General features: G+C 53.9%; 2 protein-coding genes across 12 annotated transcripts in view; one reads left to right on the top strand and one right to left on the bottom strand.

Moving 5' to 3' along the window:
• Positions 1-356: 356 nt before the first annotated feature.
• CMKLR1 (chemerin chemokine-like receptor 1) lies at positions 357-15,754 on the top strand. Of its 10 annotated transcripts, none has more exons than XM_074554746.1 (4): positions 2,366-3,601; positions 5,184-5,327; positions 7,262-7,351; positions 7,781-15,754. In XM_074554746.1, the coding sequence occupies exon 4, from the start codon at positions 7,857-7,859 to the stop codon at positions 8,943-8,945; it is 1,089 nt and encodes a 362-aa protein (XP_074410847.1). In that variant the 5' UTR covers positions 2,366-3,601; positions 5,184-5,327; positions 7,262-7,351; positions 7,781-7,856; the 3' UTR covers positions 8,946-15,754. The 10 variants fall into 10 exon arrangements, with proteins under 10 accessions (XP_074410839.1, XP_026653821.2, XP_074410841.1 ...); XM_074554747.1 differs by having other exon boundaries at positions 7,778-15,754; XM_074554744.1 differs by having other exon boundaries at positions 5,184-5,354.
• WSCD2 (WSC domain containing 2) overlaps positions 14,698-17,673 on the bottom strand; it is a 24,082-nt gene continuing 21,106 nt past the window's right edge. For both annotated transcript variants that reach the window (XM_074554736.1, XM_074554737.1), the window contains exon 9: positions 14,698-16,285. In XM_074554736.1, coding sequence (XP_074410837.1) covers positions 15,933-16,285 — 353 coding nt within the window. In that variant the 3' untranslated portion in view covers positions 14,698-15,932. The remainder of the gene's footprint in view (positions 16,286-17,673) is intronic.

Genomic DNA, 17,673 nt, shown 5'->3' with positions numbered 1-17,673 from the left:
ATTGCTCCCAATCTGAGGGGGCTGCCCCAAAACTCTCTTATTTATCCCCCTGAACCCCATCCCTGCGTCCAGCCTTCCCCATCCCTCCCACCCAGGAGACCCTGGAGCACCTCCCAGCCCTCAAAGAACTTTTCTGGCAGGTGTCAGAGGGGCTGGGAGTGACAGAGCTGCCCCCACAGATCCTCTGCGGGCTGGGGGGGCTGCCTGGAAGCAGCTGCAGCATCCTGGTGCTAATGAAATCCATCGGGGAAAAAGCAGCCCCTGAGCAGCAGGAGCGGCGTTTGGGAGCCAGATTTTGCCTGAAGGGGAAGTGACTCAACGTCTTGGAAGGAGTTGGGGGCGGTGAGGGGAGCAGAGGACAGCGGCTGACCCAGGGTGGGGACAGCACAGCCAGGGGGGGCCTGGCAGCCACCTGCCTGCCGCGGTGCCCCCGGCTGGAGCAGCATCCCCACGGGATGCTGATGAGCGGAGCTCCGGGCTCCGTTATCCCTCCGTGGGACGGCCCGGGGGGCGGCACAGGAAAGGAGGCCCCTGGGGAAGCAGCTTTGTTGCTTCCTCACGCTGGGTTGTGATCCAGGCCAGCGTTCCCAGCTCCCGGCGTCACACCCTCTCCCAGCTGTTGCCTCGCCGAGCATCGCGGGCGCTGCCAAGAAAACCTTTGGTGATGGATGCAGCTCCCGCCCCGCTGCCTTAAAAGCGGCGGGGAGCGGCACCGGGCCTGTGTCTGTCCCGGCACGCCGGGATCCGCCTGGGAATGGGATCCCGCTGGCACCCAGGGCACCCCCAGCTCGTCCTGCCCAGCCTGGAGCAGTGGGACAGCGTTGGCACCGCACGAGGTATCGGGAAATGTCACTTGGTGGGGACACCGGGGAGCACAAGGGACGGGATGGGGTGGCAGAGCGCTGGGGCACATCCAGCCTGTGCCAGGTCCGTGTTTCTCATGGTTTTTATAATTTTTTGCTGCATTTCCCACTGTCCTGAGGCAGCTCCTCTGCACCTGAGCACCCACCACAGGTGCCACAAGTGTGGAATATCCCGGAGCTGCCACCCCATGCTGGTTGTCCTGGGAGAAAGGGACACGGGGGAGCCGGTCACGAGTTCCCAGCCCTGTTCCACACGGGGATTGGCACATCCCTGCCCGGTTCACACTTCTGGGGCTTCTCCTTTCCCCGGAGCAGCCCCACGAACCGGCACATCAGCATTTTTTCAGCCCTGATTCAGCTCGAGGATGTTGCGACACGGAGTTGTGCAAAGCTGGCAGTGCCTCCGATTCCTCTTTCGGGGCTCTCACGGGAGCTGCTCCGCGTGGGACGGGGTCAATGTCCCCACCTCGGGCTCCCACCTGCCGCCACTCCCTGCTGGCATCACCCCCTGTCCCCTGCTCACACGGGGGTGGTGCTTTTCCAGTTTTGAGCTGGGATTTGTCCCCTGGAAAACTCATTGTGGATCTTGGTGACACAGAGCAGGTGGGGGCTCTGGTGGAAGAGCCAGCGCGGTGCAGCTTTTGCTCCAGGTGTTTTGTATCTCACTCTGGATGAGCTGTCCTGGCTCAGGGCAGGGATTTGTGTCCAGGGATTTGTGTCCATCCAGGCTCAGCTTGTTCAGGATCACTGGCAATTCCCAGCTCCTGAGGTCAGGATGGCTGGGGACAGACTTTGGCTGTCTCTTTGGGGTTACAAACCAGGCCAGGTTTGCTGATTTCCTCCCTGGGAATGCACTGTGGGATGGGCAGGACCTGATGAGCAGCTTCTCTTCTTCCCTGCACCCCAGGAATGGCTTTGGGCTCCCTCTCTCCTGTGTGAGTGAGGCCAGGAGCATCCCAGGAGCAGGGCATGGATCTGGGGAGCAGGATGAGGGACAGCCAGGGTGGAGGAGCCCGAGGGGACCCTCTGGGGACACCCAAACCCTTCCCAAAGGCTCCCAGGAGATTCCCCAGCCCCTGTGGGCAGCCGTGGTGGACGGGACATGTCACTGCTGCCACATCCCCTTCTGTGTCCAGCCCAACTCTGCAAACCCAACATCCTCCCCCAGAGCTTCCCCCTTCCCCCTGCAGCTCTGCTGAGGCCAGCAGCTGCTTCATTCCACGGGCTGCGTTTATTTTCCTCATCCTCCCATCCCATGTGCTTCTCCTCGGGATGAGAAATCTCGGCAATATCCGTGTCAGCTCCAGCTGGATGCCAAAGCCACCAGCCCAGGGTGGTTCCCATGCCAGCCCCAACGGGGCTGTAGGAGAAGCAGAGATGTCTGATCCAGCCTCTAAATGCTGAAAATTCCCTTGGGATTTATCCAGCTCAGGTAAACACCTCTGGGTTTATATTTATTTGTTAATTTGTGTTTTTTTTAATAAGGATTTGGGAGGAAGGGTTTGCAGCCAGCTGAGGTTTTTTGCTGCCCTGTTGTTACACAGTGGGTTTGGGATCCCCACTGTCCGTCACTCCAAACCCCCTAATTTTCCCTAAAATCCCAACCTCTTTTGGAAGCTGGGCTTTGCAGCCTGCAGGGTGGGAAAGCAGCGCAGAAGGGAGAGGAGCTGGCAGAGGATTTGGGGGGGTTGGTGCCCTGACAGTGTGGCAGTGTCCCCTGCCTGGGCACAGGGAGAACAGGGTGGCTTTTCTTTGAACGCTGATCAGCATTCAGCTGGGGACACAGAGCACAGCTGGGAGGATGCTCCCATGGATCCAGGGTGACTTCCTCGCTCAGGGGGGGCTGAGCCTGCTGTCCCCAGCCATGCCACATCCCCTCAGGGGTCACGTCCCTCCTGCAAGAAAAAATTTCTGTTTTCTTGGGTTTCTTTCCCTTCGTATTCCCCAAATCCAGAGCGATGTCCCCAAGGTTTTGTCCCCTGACCAAGCCCAAGCCATGGATGGGGACAGCATCACTGCACTGCTGGGATGTAGCAGGGAGGATGCTCTGGAAAAGGGAGGTTTTATTGTCTTTTTATTGCCTGAGAAGTGCCAGGAGAAAACCTTGGATTATTAGAGGAGAGCAGAGGAGATGAAAGAGCTTTCATTATCTTTGAAGCCAAGTCACTTTAGGCAGCTCAGAAGTACAAACTGCCCTTTTTCAAGGGAATCTTTGCCTGTGTAGGTGCAAACGCCCAAAATTTTCCCCTTTAATCCTCAAACCTTTCCAAGAACAGAAGGGATGGAGCAAAAGGCCGGGACTTTACAAACAGGGTGGCTCTTCCAACACTTGGTGCCAGGGAAGGCTGGGTTCCTCTGCCAGAGTTTCACCCTGGGAGGGGCTTTCCTGACCCAAATTTTGAGGTTAAACCCCCTTTTTCTGACAGGATTGGGGCGCTTTCCCCATTTGGGTGACCCCACACTGTGGCCAGGAGGATCTGTGGGATCCATCCCATCCTGTCCTGCTCAGCCTGGCTGCCTGTGCCCAGATAAACACTGACTCATGTTTTTCTGTCCCACCCTGGGCACAGCAGCTTTTTTAAGGCTGCCTTTTCCAGCCATTCTCTTTTCCCTGCGCCGTTCACACGGGCGTGGAGCAGCCCCAGGGATGCAGGGACAGCCTGGGGATGCCCGAGGCTGCTGGACAGAGGGGTCCCGGATCCAGGATGGAGAACTGGGATGTGTCTGAGTGGATGCAGGTAGGGATTAAGCTTCCCACTGCCCTCTGTGCCTCAGTTTCCCCCTTAGCTGTGCCTCCTCCCTTTGCTCTGGGGGTCTCCAGGTGCTGGGGGAGGTTTGGGAGAATTTCCAGCCTGGATCCTCAGCCTGCTGCTGCTGCTGCTCCCATGGCATCCCACATCCCTGTGCCCTTCCCAGCCTGCTGGAGTGGGACAGAGGGGTCAGGGGAGTGGCAGGGCTGGAATCACAGCCAGGAGCAGCTTTTGGGCAGGCTGGAACTTGGGGTTTGGAATTGTAAACTCCCTTTTGATTGGCTGGTGGTTGATTCACACCCAGGAATGGGGGCTTCATCCCGGCTATCCCGGTGGGGAGTGGGGTGCTGGGCAGCCTCATCCCTGTGGCATCTGTTGCCATTTTGGCAGCAATCACCTGCTAAAATAAAGGGGAATTGGAGCTGGATACCCAGAGCTGCTTTGCCATTTGGTGCTTTGCTCCATGAGATTCCTGGGAACAGGATCCCTGCAGGGATGTCCCTCCTGTGTAACCCTGGGCTGGAAACATGATGGGGTGGCTTTGGGTGCCAGCTTGGAAAGGGGTTTCCATCCATTTTTCCTGGAGCATGGGATGCCATGGAATTCTCAGGGATGCTGGGATCCAGCCAGAGCTGTGAACCCCCATGGAATTGGGACCAGCACCTGCCACATGTGCCCAGGGACATCCCTGTCCCCCAGGAACATCCCTGCCCCTCAGGGACACCCAGGACTGTGGCAGGGCTCGGTGGGGGCCGGTGCCAGCAGCTCCAGGGGGATGTGGAGATCCCGTTTTGCCCCCAGCCCTTCCCACAGCCGAGCTCTGAACATCTGCCGGCAATTCCCCTCTCCGAGGGAGCTGTGCCGGAGCTGCCCGCGCCTCCCACGCCCGCAGGAAGCGGGTTTGGGGTTTGGGGTGCGCTGAGAGCTCGGAAACCTCAGTGGGAAGAGGAGAGGGAAGCGCTCCAAGGAAGGAAAGGCAAAGGCAGAGCAGCTGCCGGGGAGGAGGCGGCAGCAGGGCGGGCACGGACCCGGCTGATGCCGGGGGATTTGTTTGTCCGTGATGGGGACAGGAATTTTCTAGAAGGGACAAACACCCACCCAAGGGCTCCCCCAGTTTCCCCAGAGCCAGCCCTGGCAGGTCCCAGCCCGGATTCATTTCATGATATCCATCAAAGCGTGATGCGCTTTGACGGCTCAGGCAGGACCTGATGTACTCAAAAAGCTGCTCTGCTGGTTTGATTTGATTTAATTTGATTTCATTTGATTTGATTAGGTTCTATCAGCTCTCCTCAACCTGCCCCGCTAAAAGCCGGGCCCGGCGGGCAGCAGGCGGTGCTGGCAGCCTGCCCATCCCTATAAATCCTGGAGCAGGGATCCGGCACCGCCCTGCCCGCCGGGATGCGCTGCCCGAGCATCCCCTGCCCTCCCCGCGTCCCATCCCGCCGCCTTTCCCCGCTCACATCCGTCCCCCGCCCGCCTGCCTTGGCCGGGGCAGAGCTTTTTTTCGCCCAGAAAAAGCTGGATTTGAACATTTTCTGCTGTTCTCTCGGTTTCCTGTTGCCTTCCCAAGAACAACATCCCTGACCTCATCCTCCCCCGGTATGCGCCGGGATGCTGCCGGTGCTCCAGCCGCCCCGTCGGGAATCCCACCCGGCCTTCCCTGGGTACCAAGGCAAACACAGCTGCGGGAATGACGGAGAAAAGGCTATTTTGGGTAAACCCTCTGCTCCTTTTTGTTGAGGTAGGAGGACAAGGATGAATAGATTGAAGGGAGAGCAGTGGTTTTGGCTTGAGCAGGGAATTTTCAGCCCGGAGAGGAGCAATGAAACACTCTTAGTGTTATGTGGCTTTTTTATTTTTTTTTTTTATTTCCTCCCAGACTTTGGAGTTTTTTTGCTGTGAGAAATGAGGAGGTTTCAGGCAGCTGCCCCTGATATTCTCCATTTTTGGGAGGATTTTGGAGAGGCAGGTGAGAGTTTGCTGGGTGATTTTCCAGCAGGTCTGGGCTCCTGGTGCCCATCTGGAATGTTCATGGTGGGATTGTCCTGCTGCTGCTGTGGAGTTTGGGATTGCTCTTCATGAGCCCTGGAAACAAACCCATCCTCTGCCAAATCCCACGGGGAAGCAGAGTCCTGGTGTTCCCATTGCTCTCTGCCATCCTCACCCCAGCTGGGAGCAGAGACCAATCCCTGCCCAACCTGGCAGGGCAAAATTAACAGAGAATTCAGGTAAATAATCCAATAAAATCAGCTTTGGAACGAGCTGAAAATCGTCAGGGCCAGCAATTAAAACTAAAGGGAGGATTTTACATTAAAAACATGGGAGTGGACACAGTGGGAAGAGGAGTGGGAATTTCTCCCCCCATCCCTCTGGAGCAGGGGCTGAATGTGGGGTAACAGTGAGGGGTGGGAGTGTTTCACTTGCCCCATGGATGACACCACAGTGGAAAAGGTGAAAAGGGGGCTGTGGAGCAAGTCCAGGGAGCTTTGGGGTTCTTGGGATGGAATGGGATTGGGATATGATGCAATGGGGTGTGGTGCAATGGGAGGCAGTGAAGTGGGATGGGATATGAGGCAATGGGGTGGGGTGGGATGGACGTGGGGTTCTGGTCTCCCCCACCTTTCTGGAGCTCAGCCTTTGGGAAGGGGATGACCTGAAATCCCTGTTCCATAAAGCAACCCTCATCAATCACCGTTAACATCTCTGGGAGAGTCAGTTCTGCTGATTCTGTTCCTTCCACCGGATTATCGCCTTCAATTCATCTCTGTGGCCATCGAGCTTTTCCTGGGACGAGGCCTCTCCCCAGCTCCAGCCCATTCCCAGACTTTGCACTCAAATCTAATTTATTCTGCCTGCTTATCGTGCCCAGGAGCTGGGCCAGGGGGAGGTGACAGGGTGGGATTTCACCCCTGGCTGGGGACTCTGCAGCAGCAATGGCAGGAAGGAACAGCAGGAAAAGCCCAGGGAGGAACAATAGCCTCCAGCACAAACACCATGGGAATTTCAAAGCAGGGCTGGTGGGAGGGTGAGGCTCGGGGACCTTCGGGGTGAAATTCCTCGGGAACAGGGAGGGTCCTTGGGCGTCCCCACGTCCCTCCTGTGAGGACATGTCCGGGTGGGATGCTCTGGGCTTCTTGTCAGCCTTTGGGGATTTTGGTTATAACCCCCCTGGCCCAGATAGGAGGTTTTATATCCTGGATTCTCACAGGGGAGAGGTTGAACCCCCTCAAATCCAAGCTCTGGAGCCTGGAGTCTGACAATGGCAAATGATGCTGCTGGTTTACCACAATTAACATATTTAAACATACAGGGCATCAATTGAATTGGGAAAACAACCCCGTGGGAATCCAGGATATAAGATAGACAATGTCCTCCTCATTTATACCTTGAATTAATTATTATTTAATTTATTATTTATATATTTCTATTGTTTATATATTTATATATTATTTAATTATTAATAACTCGTGGTTAACTGGTTCTTTGTGTGCACCTGAGGCTGCTGCTCATGTTGGGTCCTTGGCCAGCACAGTCCCCCGAGGGAGGCTGCACAGAGTTAATTATTGCCACACCCTGATTTGGTTTCCTCCTTTAACCCCACATCCGGAGGTGAGTGGCCTTTCTTTGATCCTGGCTTTAATCTTACAGCTCATGCCCTAGGCCGGTGTGGAGGGAGCTGCCGCTGTGCCCTGGGACACTGAAGTGTCACCTGTCCCCATCCCAATAGAGAGGAGAGAGGTGAGAGGGTGCCTGGTGTCACTGGGGTGTGTGGGGAGCCTCCCTTCGGGTTTTCAGTCCATAAAAAAAAATAGAGGAGCCATAATATGTTGCAGATTGGAAAGTCAGAGCTGTTGATGAGCTGTTAATGAGCATTATCCCGGTTTTCCCTCTGGAAGTAGGCGAGCAATCAACGTTTTCTGCAGGATGAGGCTGCAGCCACATCCTGGTGGAGCTGAGGGGCTGAATCACGTCCTGATGTGTCACGGATGGGGGTGGGAATCAGGGAGGAGCTGCGGGAGCATCTTGTTCGGGACCAGTGGAGTTCCATGGGATCTCCCATTGCTGCGTTTGTCCCTTCTCTCCCTGTCCCCAATTCCCACACGTGTTGGGGACCATTGTCCCTCCTGCTCCCCTCACTGTGATTAACACCGAGTGTTTGCCCAGCAGGGGCAGATCCCTGGCTGCAGATCCCAGCATCCCAGCTCCCCAGGATCACACGGATCAGCTGCCATTCCCAGGGACGATGGCGCTTCCCAACCTGTCCGATTACCTGGACGGCCTCAACAATAACTACAGCGACTACCCCGACTACACCTACGAGGACACGGGCAGCGTGTGGGCAGACCCGGCCCACGACCCCAAGGACATCACCAGGATCCTGTCCGTCATCATCTACACCGTGTCCTGCGTGCTGGGCATCCTGGGCAACGGCCTCGTCATCGCCATCATCACCCTCAAGATGAAGAAGTCGGTGAACGCCGTCTGGTTCCTCAATCTGGCCGTGGCCGACTTCCTCTTCAACATCTTCCTGCCCATCAACATCGCCTACACGGCCATGAGCTACCACTGGATCTTCGGCACGGTCATGTGCAAACTCAACTCCTTCCTCCTCATCCTCAACATGTACACCAGCGTCCTGCTGCTCACCACCATCAGCTTCGACCGCTACGTGTCCGTGGTGTTCCCGGTGTGGTCGCAGAACCACCGCTCCACCAACCTGGCCTACGGGGTCTGCGTGGTCATCTGGACCCTGGGCATCGTCATGAGCTGCCCCTCGCTCGTCTTCCGGGACACGGCGCAGACCAGGAGCTCCGTGATTTGCTTCAGCAACTTCTCCCTCTCCAGGAATAAATCCTACGAAGGGCTGGCTCTGGTGAGGCACCGCACGGTGAACATCACCAGGTTCCTGGCTGGCTACATCCTCCCCATCACCATCATCACCTTCTGCTACGTCGCCATCGTCCTCAACCTGCGCCGCAACCGCCTGGCCAAGTCCAAGAAGCCCTTCAAGATCATTGTCACCATCATTGTCACCTTCTTCCTGTGCTGGAGCCCCTACCACCTGCTGAACCTGCTGGAGACGGTGCCCGGTGCAGTGCCCTGGTCCGTGTTTGAGATCTTCATCCCGCTCACCACGGCTCTGGCAGCCTCCAACAGCTGCATGAACCCTGTCCTCTATGTTTTCATGGGCCAGGACTTCAAGAAGTTCAAGGTGACCCTCCTTTCCAGGCTGGTGAACGCCCTCAGCGAGGAGACAGGACACTCCAGCATCGTGCACAGGAGCTTCTCCAAGGTCTCCTCCATGACTGAGAAAGAGACAACGGTTGTGTAAACTCAGCCTGCAGGAGGGACAGAATCTCCTGGTGATGGCACTCTGATGGTGACCAGCCCTGGTGTGGTCAAACATTGTCCTGCACTGCCCATTTTTGACTGGTGTTGCTGCCTGGGGGCTGGCAGGGGATGGAGACCCCTAAGGGATGGAGAAGACACAACCACCCTTGATCTGGGATTGCAAAAATCCTTCTGCCAAACTAAACACATTTTTGGGCATTCCCTTCCAAACTATGCAGTGCCTGACCCAGGAAGGGCTTTCCTGGTGTTTCCAGAGTGGGGTTCAGGATATCAGGAAGGCATCTCCTGTGCCATGGCCAAATTGGTGACACTCTGTCCCGTGTCTGTGTGTGGCTCCTCATGGTAAATTCCTGAGGTATTTTGGTACCAGAACAAGGTCTTTGTGACTTTTTTTGGGAAGTGTCCTTAGGAGGGGTTGGAATATCCCACCTCAAAGAACTGGGAAGTCTCAAATGTCTTCTAAGTGATCCAGACCCAGGGCCACCTTCCAGTGTGGGGATTGGGCTCATGCCCAGGGTCACCAGCATGGAAAACTGGGAGAAGAAAGAGGGAAAGGTCAATTTGAAATGTGATTTTAACCCTCCTTTTGATGGGCACATCCCACACGGTACATCCTGCAGGAGAGGTGGGCGCTTGGGACCAGGAGCAGGCCCATGAGCTGGGAATGAGCTTCTGGGGAGGACCTGCTGTTCCCTCATGCACATCTTGGGACACTCTGGGAATCTCCTGGGAGACTCTGCTGCCACACACCGATCTCTGCAGTGAAGGATGAGCCACCACTACAATCCAGTTTCACACCCAGTTAATTTTGGAGCTCCTTCTCCATTAGAGCTCCTTCACCACAGCCCTGGTGTCGCCCTCACTCATGTGTCACTCCCTGGAGCTGGAATTAGGCAGCCCTCAGTAGCCCTTGGGGACATTTCAGGAGGTCCCTCAGGGAGATTTGTGCAGGTTTTGGTAGTTGAGAATCTGCTCCCAGATGCCCACAGAAGTCAAAATATTTATTTATAGCTTTCCTTGGAAATCAGAAAATGGAAAATAAAATGGAGAGACATCTCCCAGGAAAAGGCAGGGAGCTATTTCCAGGCAGCAGATCCTGAAATCCTGCAGCAGGAGTGGGATTTCAGGATGCCAGGATTTCAGGATTCCAGGATTTCAAGATGCCAGGATTTCAGGTTTTCAGGATGCCAGGTTTTCAGGATTTCAGGATCTCAGGATTTCAGATGGATTATCCAGCATCCTCTCCGCCCTGGCACTCCTCGCTGTTCCACCTTGATCTCATCACCTCCTCCCTGTGATGGGACACTCAGCACCTGGATTGCCCCTGTGTCTCCTGGGGCTGGGATGCACCCTGGGGAGCACTGCCAAGCCCAGGGCTACTCCCAGCCCTGATGCACAGAGATTTTTCCCCCCAAAATCCATGTTGGATCCATACCCATGGAATATGTGTTGCATGAGGAGACTGCAGGGCATCTCTGGTGGTGGGAGGAGGCTCCTCTTGCTCATTTTCCCCAGTATTTAATTAATATTGCTGGAATGTTGCCAGGATCCTATTAGGAGTGGGATGGGACAGATGGACACCCAGGAACAGACAGAATTTGCAGAGGATCTGTTTAGGGAGCAGTGGGAATGGGATGTACCCAGAGCCAGCAGCTTCTGTGGCTTTTTGGGCTCAGGGTTTGGAGAAGGCCTGGATGTGGGAACAGTGGGATGAAGCCTCAAGGACTGGATGCCATCCCACAGCCCCTCAGGCTGGTGCTGGGATGTTCATAATGGATTCAGGATGCTCCTCACTAATTCTGGTGTCTGTTTTTTCCAAGCCCATCTGTTATTGCTCCAAACAGCTTTCAAAAAAAAAAAATTAAAATAAATTAAAAAAGCAGTGCCTTGGTACTTACCCTGGGGTTAAATCATCCCTGTAATGGCAGCTTGGCAATCCCAAGTTTCCCAAATATTTGGGTGCATCTTTGTAGCTGTTTTGCTTATTTAATAAAACCTTTGTTTTCCAGACAAATACCTCGATGTGTGGAGTGGGAAGGATCCCAGGGTTTTTCGCTGAGAAATCCCTTCCCTGTGTGTACTCCTGAGCCCTGGGGTCCAGTTTGGAATTGTGGAAAGAGGGATGGGGCTTGAGGGGCTGAGGTGGGATCTGAACCTCTTGGGTGGGCTTTGGGAGAGCTCCCATGGATGATCCAAGTGCTCCACCCCAACATCCATCCGGACACCAGAGCTGCTGCTCTGTCCCCTCCTCTTCCTGATTCTCCTCATCCTGACAGGGTTTGGAAAGAAAAGGGAAAAATCCACTGAGTTTTTTTCCTGCTGGACCCTGTTAGCTTTGAATTCAGCTCCCCAGGGAATATCAGTGATTTCTGTTCCTGTGTCACCCACTGAGACAGGCAGCAAACAGCTCACCCAGGCAGCATTTAAAAAGCACATTTTTATATGTCTATAAAATAGAAGCAGGGAAAAAAAAAATAACATTCCTCAGAAAACTTCAGCCTCCTCAGCCAGGTTTTTTTCTTCCCTTTTTGGCAGAGTGGCAGAGAAATGCAGCTCAGTATTGCCCCAGTTCCTCTGATATTCCCAAAATACTGCAGGAGCCGCAGCTCTGGAATCTCCCAGGGTGCTGAGGATGGATCCTGTCAGCATTCCTCGGGTTTTTTTGCAGTGCTGGATGTTTTGTTCATGGAGGGGAGGGGGCTGCACTCCCCTAGAGCATTGGGAAGCTGCGATATAATAAATTAAAGATCCTTGGATGCATCCAGGTGACCCCAATCCCACCCCTGTGCTGCTCAGCTGGAGACATCCTTAGCTGTTAATTAACAAAGTCCTCTTGATTAACGGCAGCAGGAGGTTAATGACCAGGGGCAGCTCCAGGGGAACGTGCACAAACTGGAATCAGCATCCAGGGAAAGGCTGGGGGGGAGCTGCAGCTCCAGGGCTGGTGGTACCAGGATCTGCTGCTCTTTTTGGGGCAGAAATCGGTGAAATTGGGGTGCAGCTGGATTCAGCACCACCACCACCCCATGAAATCCGGAATTAGGGAAGTTGTGAGGATTTTAGGGTCAGTCAAGGGTCATGGTAAAGAAGAACAGCAGGTTTTGGAGCTGGGGCACAAATCCTCCATCCCAGAATCCCCATCCCCAGCTTTGGAGCACCAACCCTTGTCCAGGACCTTTATCCCAAACCTTGGGACCCCCAACCTTCAGGCCAGGACCCCCATCCACATCCCTGTGATTCTCAGACCAGAATCCCCAGCCCACACCCTCAGTCCCCAAATCCTGTTCCAAACCATCCCCCCTCTCCCTGCTCCATTTCCCCGTTGTCCTGTGGGGTTCAGCATCCCCAGATCCCAGAGATGGGAGCTGTGGCAGGACTGCTCCTCGCCCAGCACATCCCAAACCTGCCCCATTCCCTTTTCTGCTCCCCTGGATTTACCCAAACCCCAGGCTGGGTCTCGATTTCTGGGTGAAATTACCCTGGAATAAAACAAACCCTGCTCCTGTGGAACGTGTTACCATCCTTAATGACAGCTCTTTTTCACTTGGCTGTCACGGCCCTAAAATAAAGCTGTGCTTTTCCTCTCCCATAAATCACTGCCTTTATTCCGAACTGGAATGAAATTTAAAATTAAGGAAAAAAAATAAAGGACTAAACGTGTTCCCCTCTCCCTTTGCTGGGAGCCAGGCAGGTTGGAGCCAGGTTTAAATTATCCCTGCTGTGTTCAGGCACGTTGTCAGCTGTAAATTTTAGGGGAAACAGCCAAGCTGATACATAAACCTGTTGGTTTTATCAGGGATGGAGGTGGCTGCTCTCAGATTTATGGCCCATCTCCCCATTCTGGGGTTTTTGTGGAAGTTCTGCTGCTGAGGGGTGTGGGGGAGGATATCCCTTTTTTTTTTTTTTTTTTAACACAGCTTTATGGGATTTCATTTGAGAAGAAGAGGAATTCCTTCTCTCTGAGCTCCCCAGCATTGTTTGCATCACATTGGGGTATTCCTGGATTTAGGGGATTTAGGAATTCCTGGATTCAGGAGGATCCAAAGGAGCATCCATTCCCTTTGCCAGGAAGGGATCCCAAACCCTCCATCACCACAACATCCAGGGAGCACAAACCCCACCCGGAATTGGGGGAAATGCGGGAGTTTTTGGTGCAGACGCCGTTGCCACGGCAACAACGGAGAAACCCCTGCATCCCTGAAGGCAGGAACGCTGCAGCAGCGCCGGGAGGCAGGAAAACGCTCCCGGGGATGCGAGATTTGCCAAAAAGAGATGATTTTTCCAGCAGGAATCCAGGGAGGAGGGGAGGGCACGGTCCTTCCAGCGGGGCAGGGCGGGCTGTGCCCACCCAGGGATGCTCAGGCTGAGTCAAGAGGAAAAATTTCGGCTTTTCAGCTTTTCAAATCCTCATGGAAAGGATGAGTGCTGCCTCCCCCAGGCAGCCGGGCGGGCTCGTAAATGCCAAGAGCTTTTCCCAGCAAAATGATGCGGGAGGGGTGGTTGGCTCCTTTTTTCCAGGGGGAATAGGAATTTTGTCCTTAAGTGCCAGTTCCACGTGGTTAAAATACAACCCAGAGTTTAATAAAGAAATAAAATTCTGAGTATGAAGCTCTGGGATGGGGAAGCTGCTCCTGCATCAATGGGATGAGGGGAAGGGGGATCCCAAAGTCCAGAGGTGCAGCCAGATGTGCTGGCATGGTCATAACATCTTCCAACTGCTCCATTTCGGTGCAATTTAAATGTGTTAAAAAAAATTAAAAAAATAAAGAAGCAATTGTGGTGCAATAAAAGGGAAAATAAAAAATAAAATCTGTAAATTGATACTGGGGAGATTCCCAGGGTTTTTTTTTGTGGTGTTTGTGGGGGTGCAGATGTGGGGTCCCCTCCCCTCTCTCCTCCTGATCTGCAGCCCAGGCTCCGAGCGCCGCACGCCATGTCATCCCTTAATTGCTTTATCTGGCGATTAATTGGCTTTGAGGGGTTAATTACTGCCGAGGGGAGGCAGGGAGCTCTGCCCCTTGGGCGGCCGGGGCCTGTCAGAACAAATCAAGGTCTAGGTTGAGGCTCCATCCCTGCTTAAATAAAAAAATAAAATAGGAATTTCACCAACTCCAGATTAGAAATAAGGGATAAATTGCACCCAGCTCTCGCTCTGGTGCCGAGGAAGGTCAGGAATAAATCCTGCAGTGAATTTCCCCCTTCCCAGCACACATCCCATTAAATCTGTCTGTAAGGACACTCTCAAGGTACAGAAGATCCCAAAAAGGAGCAGCTTTGGCGGCGTACTCAGCGCAGAAATGACATTAATGGGATTTAAATACCTGTTAATGGGTTTAAATACAGAAATGGATTAATGGGATTAAAGGGGAGAGGAGCTGTTCTCCCTTTGCTCCCACAGCCCTTGTCTGTGGTGGGTTGGGAGTGCTCAGGTGGCCCCACAAACACACAGGGAGGCAGAGCAGCAAGAAAACCTCTCCTTTAATTGCTGGGTTACCCTCAGGGTTTGGTCTGACATGACAACCTCGAGGCTGCCATGAGCAAAGAAGAGTGGGCTCAGCTCCAATCCCACTGCCAGGAATCCCAAAAAAACCTCCAGCTGCTTGTCAAGGGAAGAGTTAAAGAGTCAAAAAAGAGTTTGAAAGAGTTAAAAATGGGGCAGCTGCTCCCTCTGATCGAAATCCCCCCCCTTCTTCAAAAAAACAAGGAGCAGCCCAGCTCTGCTCCACACATACTTTAGAAAAATAGATTTTTATTGAAATTCTCCTTTTTTCTCCAGGGAGTTTTCTTCTCTCTTGGAAATAGAGACCAAGCAGGGTCTCTGGTTTCGACCTGTGCCTGCGTTTCTATCAGGATCAAGAGTTAAAAGCCAACTGGTGAATCTCTAACTCTAGAAAAGGCTGCGTACAATATATGGCTTTTGCACCTACATCCAAGGGGTTTTGCGGGTTGGGAGCCTTGGGGAGCTCATTTGGGACAAAGCCAGGATGGGGAGGGTGGCGTGGGATGAGGGGACAGCCAGGGACCACATGCAGCTGTGCACAAAGCCAGCCCGGAAATCGGCACATTCCCGGTGTGTGGGATCCTTTGGTTTGGCTTTGGGGCGCCCCCAAAGCTCAGCCCCAGGGTTTGCTCCCCACAGGGGTTGGGTGCAGCTGGGTTGCAGTGTGAACCTTGCTTTTAGTCCCCCAAGCTGCTCCTGGCCCCCCAGAAATGCTCCTGAGGGAATTTTCTGGCTTGTGGGCTCTGAAATGAGGCCTGGACGAGCTCGTGGGGCCCAGCAGCTCCAGGGAAATTTCCCCCTCTGGAGCTGCATCCACAGGGAAGGGGAGCTTCCCCCTGTAGCCACACTGGTGGGGGTCATGGGCCCCCCAAAGGGCTGGAGCAGCAACTTTGCCTCGTGCTGTGGCTGGGGAATTCCAGGGAATTCTCAGGGAGCCACAGGATGGCTCCATGGGCCACAGTCAGCAGGTTTGGGGACATTGCACAGCACGGCCTTGCCATCCCGTAACCTCAGGCAGGATCCAGGAGAGTGCCACACCCTTGGTCCATCCTCCCTTGGGAAGGCTGAAGATTCCATCCAAGGACAATTGGAATCCTTGCAGGGCTGGGAATTCGGGAACACCCACCCCAAGGAGCTCAGCTCTGCGTACACCAGGGCCTGAGCAGCTCAATGTCCCCAGGAGAGCCTGAGGGGACACAAACATCCCACTGCCCTTCCCAGGAGGGCTGGGGCAGCCAGAACAGGAGCAGGGGACCCTGTGGGGAGCAGGGAAGGCACCCATGTCCCCAGGTTGGCCAAAAAAAAGCTCAGCAGTGGCTGGGGACCTGCGGCGGCTCATGCAGGGAGTGACCGACAGCTACAGCAGCACATGGAGGGTTAAAAGAGGAGCCACCCACTGGGTGGAATTAGGCAGAATCTGGGAGGACAGAGCCACCCCTGGGCGCCATCCCCCCGCTGTGGTCACCATCATCTGGGGTAATAATCCTCGGGGACCCCCGAGAGGTTGCGGAGCTTCAGCGCGGCGTCCACGGTGCGGATGTAGCCGCTGATGGCCTTCCTCATCTCGGCCGTGTAGGGGTCGTACTCCAGCTTCCTCAGCCCAGAGCGCTTGAAGTTGCCATCCTTCTGTCCCTCCACGCACAGCAGCCTGTCCTCACAGGCTGTGACACCCAGCAGGGCCACCATCCTCTGCAGCTGCACGAACAGGTCGCGTTTGAGGTCCTCAAAGTGCACCACCAGCACCTTCTTGCCGTAGCGCAGCCAGTCCAGAGTGTGGGTTGCCCACCACGGGGCATAATTAGCCACAAATTCCGGCCATTCTGGGGGAAAAAAGGAGAAGGGGATGTGTATTGGGGTTTCACCCAATGAGAGAAAATGTTGGAGCCCAGAAGAATCCTCTGTAGGACCCTGGCAGGGGGCTTGGAGACATTGGCACAGAGTCAAAGACACCCGTGCCTTTGATTTTAACGCATGGAAAAAACTACCAACTTTGTGTGAAGGTGTACAAGCCACAAGGGTTTGAGTAGAATGTTAGTGAATTTATCACAAGGTGAAAGATGTAGAATTTTGGGGTTTTAGAATGGGGGTTCAGGAGGCAAGATGGAGGAATCTGGGCATGTCCTGTCTTTCTCCTTCTTCTTCTTAGCCTCCATCTTCTGCTGTGATGGTGGCACTTTTGGATTGGTTTAGAGTAGAGACAAACTGTCTAACATAGGGGATAGGTATTGGAAAATTATTGTAAATAATGTACAGTTTTTAGTATAAAAAGATAACACAGCCTCCAGGATGGTCAAAGTGCCACAGGCTGACTTGCTAGACAGACCTCAACAGGTCAGAAAAGGAATGTTATGGATAAAAGAAAATAAACAATCTTGAAAACCACAGCCGAAGAATCCTGACTCCTTCTTCGATCTCAGGGCTGGGAAAAAGAGATTTTCTAACACCTCAGGGTCATCTTGATCACAGAGACTCAGAGAAGAAAACTATGCAGATTTGTGAAGAAGGAGGTGCAAAAAAGACACCTAACCCACGCCCAAAATTCTCCATCTTAGCACCCATATATCACCATATACTAAATCCCCAAATCTAAGTTTTTTCACACACTTCTAACCAACTCCACACCCGTAATCTCAGGGCTATTAATCAAATTTGGAAGCCTTCTCCATAGCCTCAGGTCAAATGCACTGTTCTCTTGTGGGTCTGTGCCTTGCAGCACTGAAAGTTTAAAATTCTCAGCATCCAGGGTTCCAACAGATGCGAGTGGATGTTCCCTGTGTCCTCTCCCATCCCTGCTGGAACATCTCAATTAACCTTCTGGCTAATTGATCCTGCCATTCAAATCAGGTGGTGGGTGGGATGAAGAGACACCGATAATCAGCCAGCCGCCGCTCTCCTGGCAGTGCTGCATTAAAGCTCCAGGCATCTCCCTCTTCCTCGAGTCCTCCCCAAAAAACCAAAGCCTGATTAACAGCTGGACTGGGTTAAATTCCCTGAGGAATCGTTAACCACAGGATGTGTTCCATTAAACAGATCCAGGACAATTCACCTTGTGTAATCACAGCACATAAAACTTTGCTTTGGAGCCGCTCCAGGGATGTCGTAAAATTAATGCCACGGAACCAAACAGGGGTTTGGCCTCTGCAGGGCTGGGAATGGGCTGGGAGAAATGGGAAAACACCCCCTCAGCACTGGGGGTGAGGATGGAGAG

The sequence above is a fragment of the Zonotrichia albicollis genome, chromosome 18, assembly GCF_047830755.1.
Source record: "Zonotrichia albicollis isolate bZonAlb1 chromosome 18, bZonAlb1.hap1, whole genome shotgun sequence".
NCBI lineage: Eukaryota > Metazoa > Chordata > Aves > Passeriformes > Passerellidae > Zonotrichia > Zonotrichia albicollis.
Note: the sequence above shows the minus strand (reverse complement) of the source record. Positions and strands in the feature narration are given on the sequence as shown.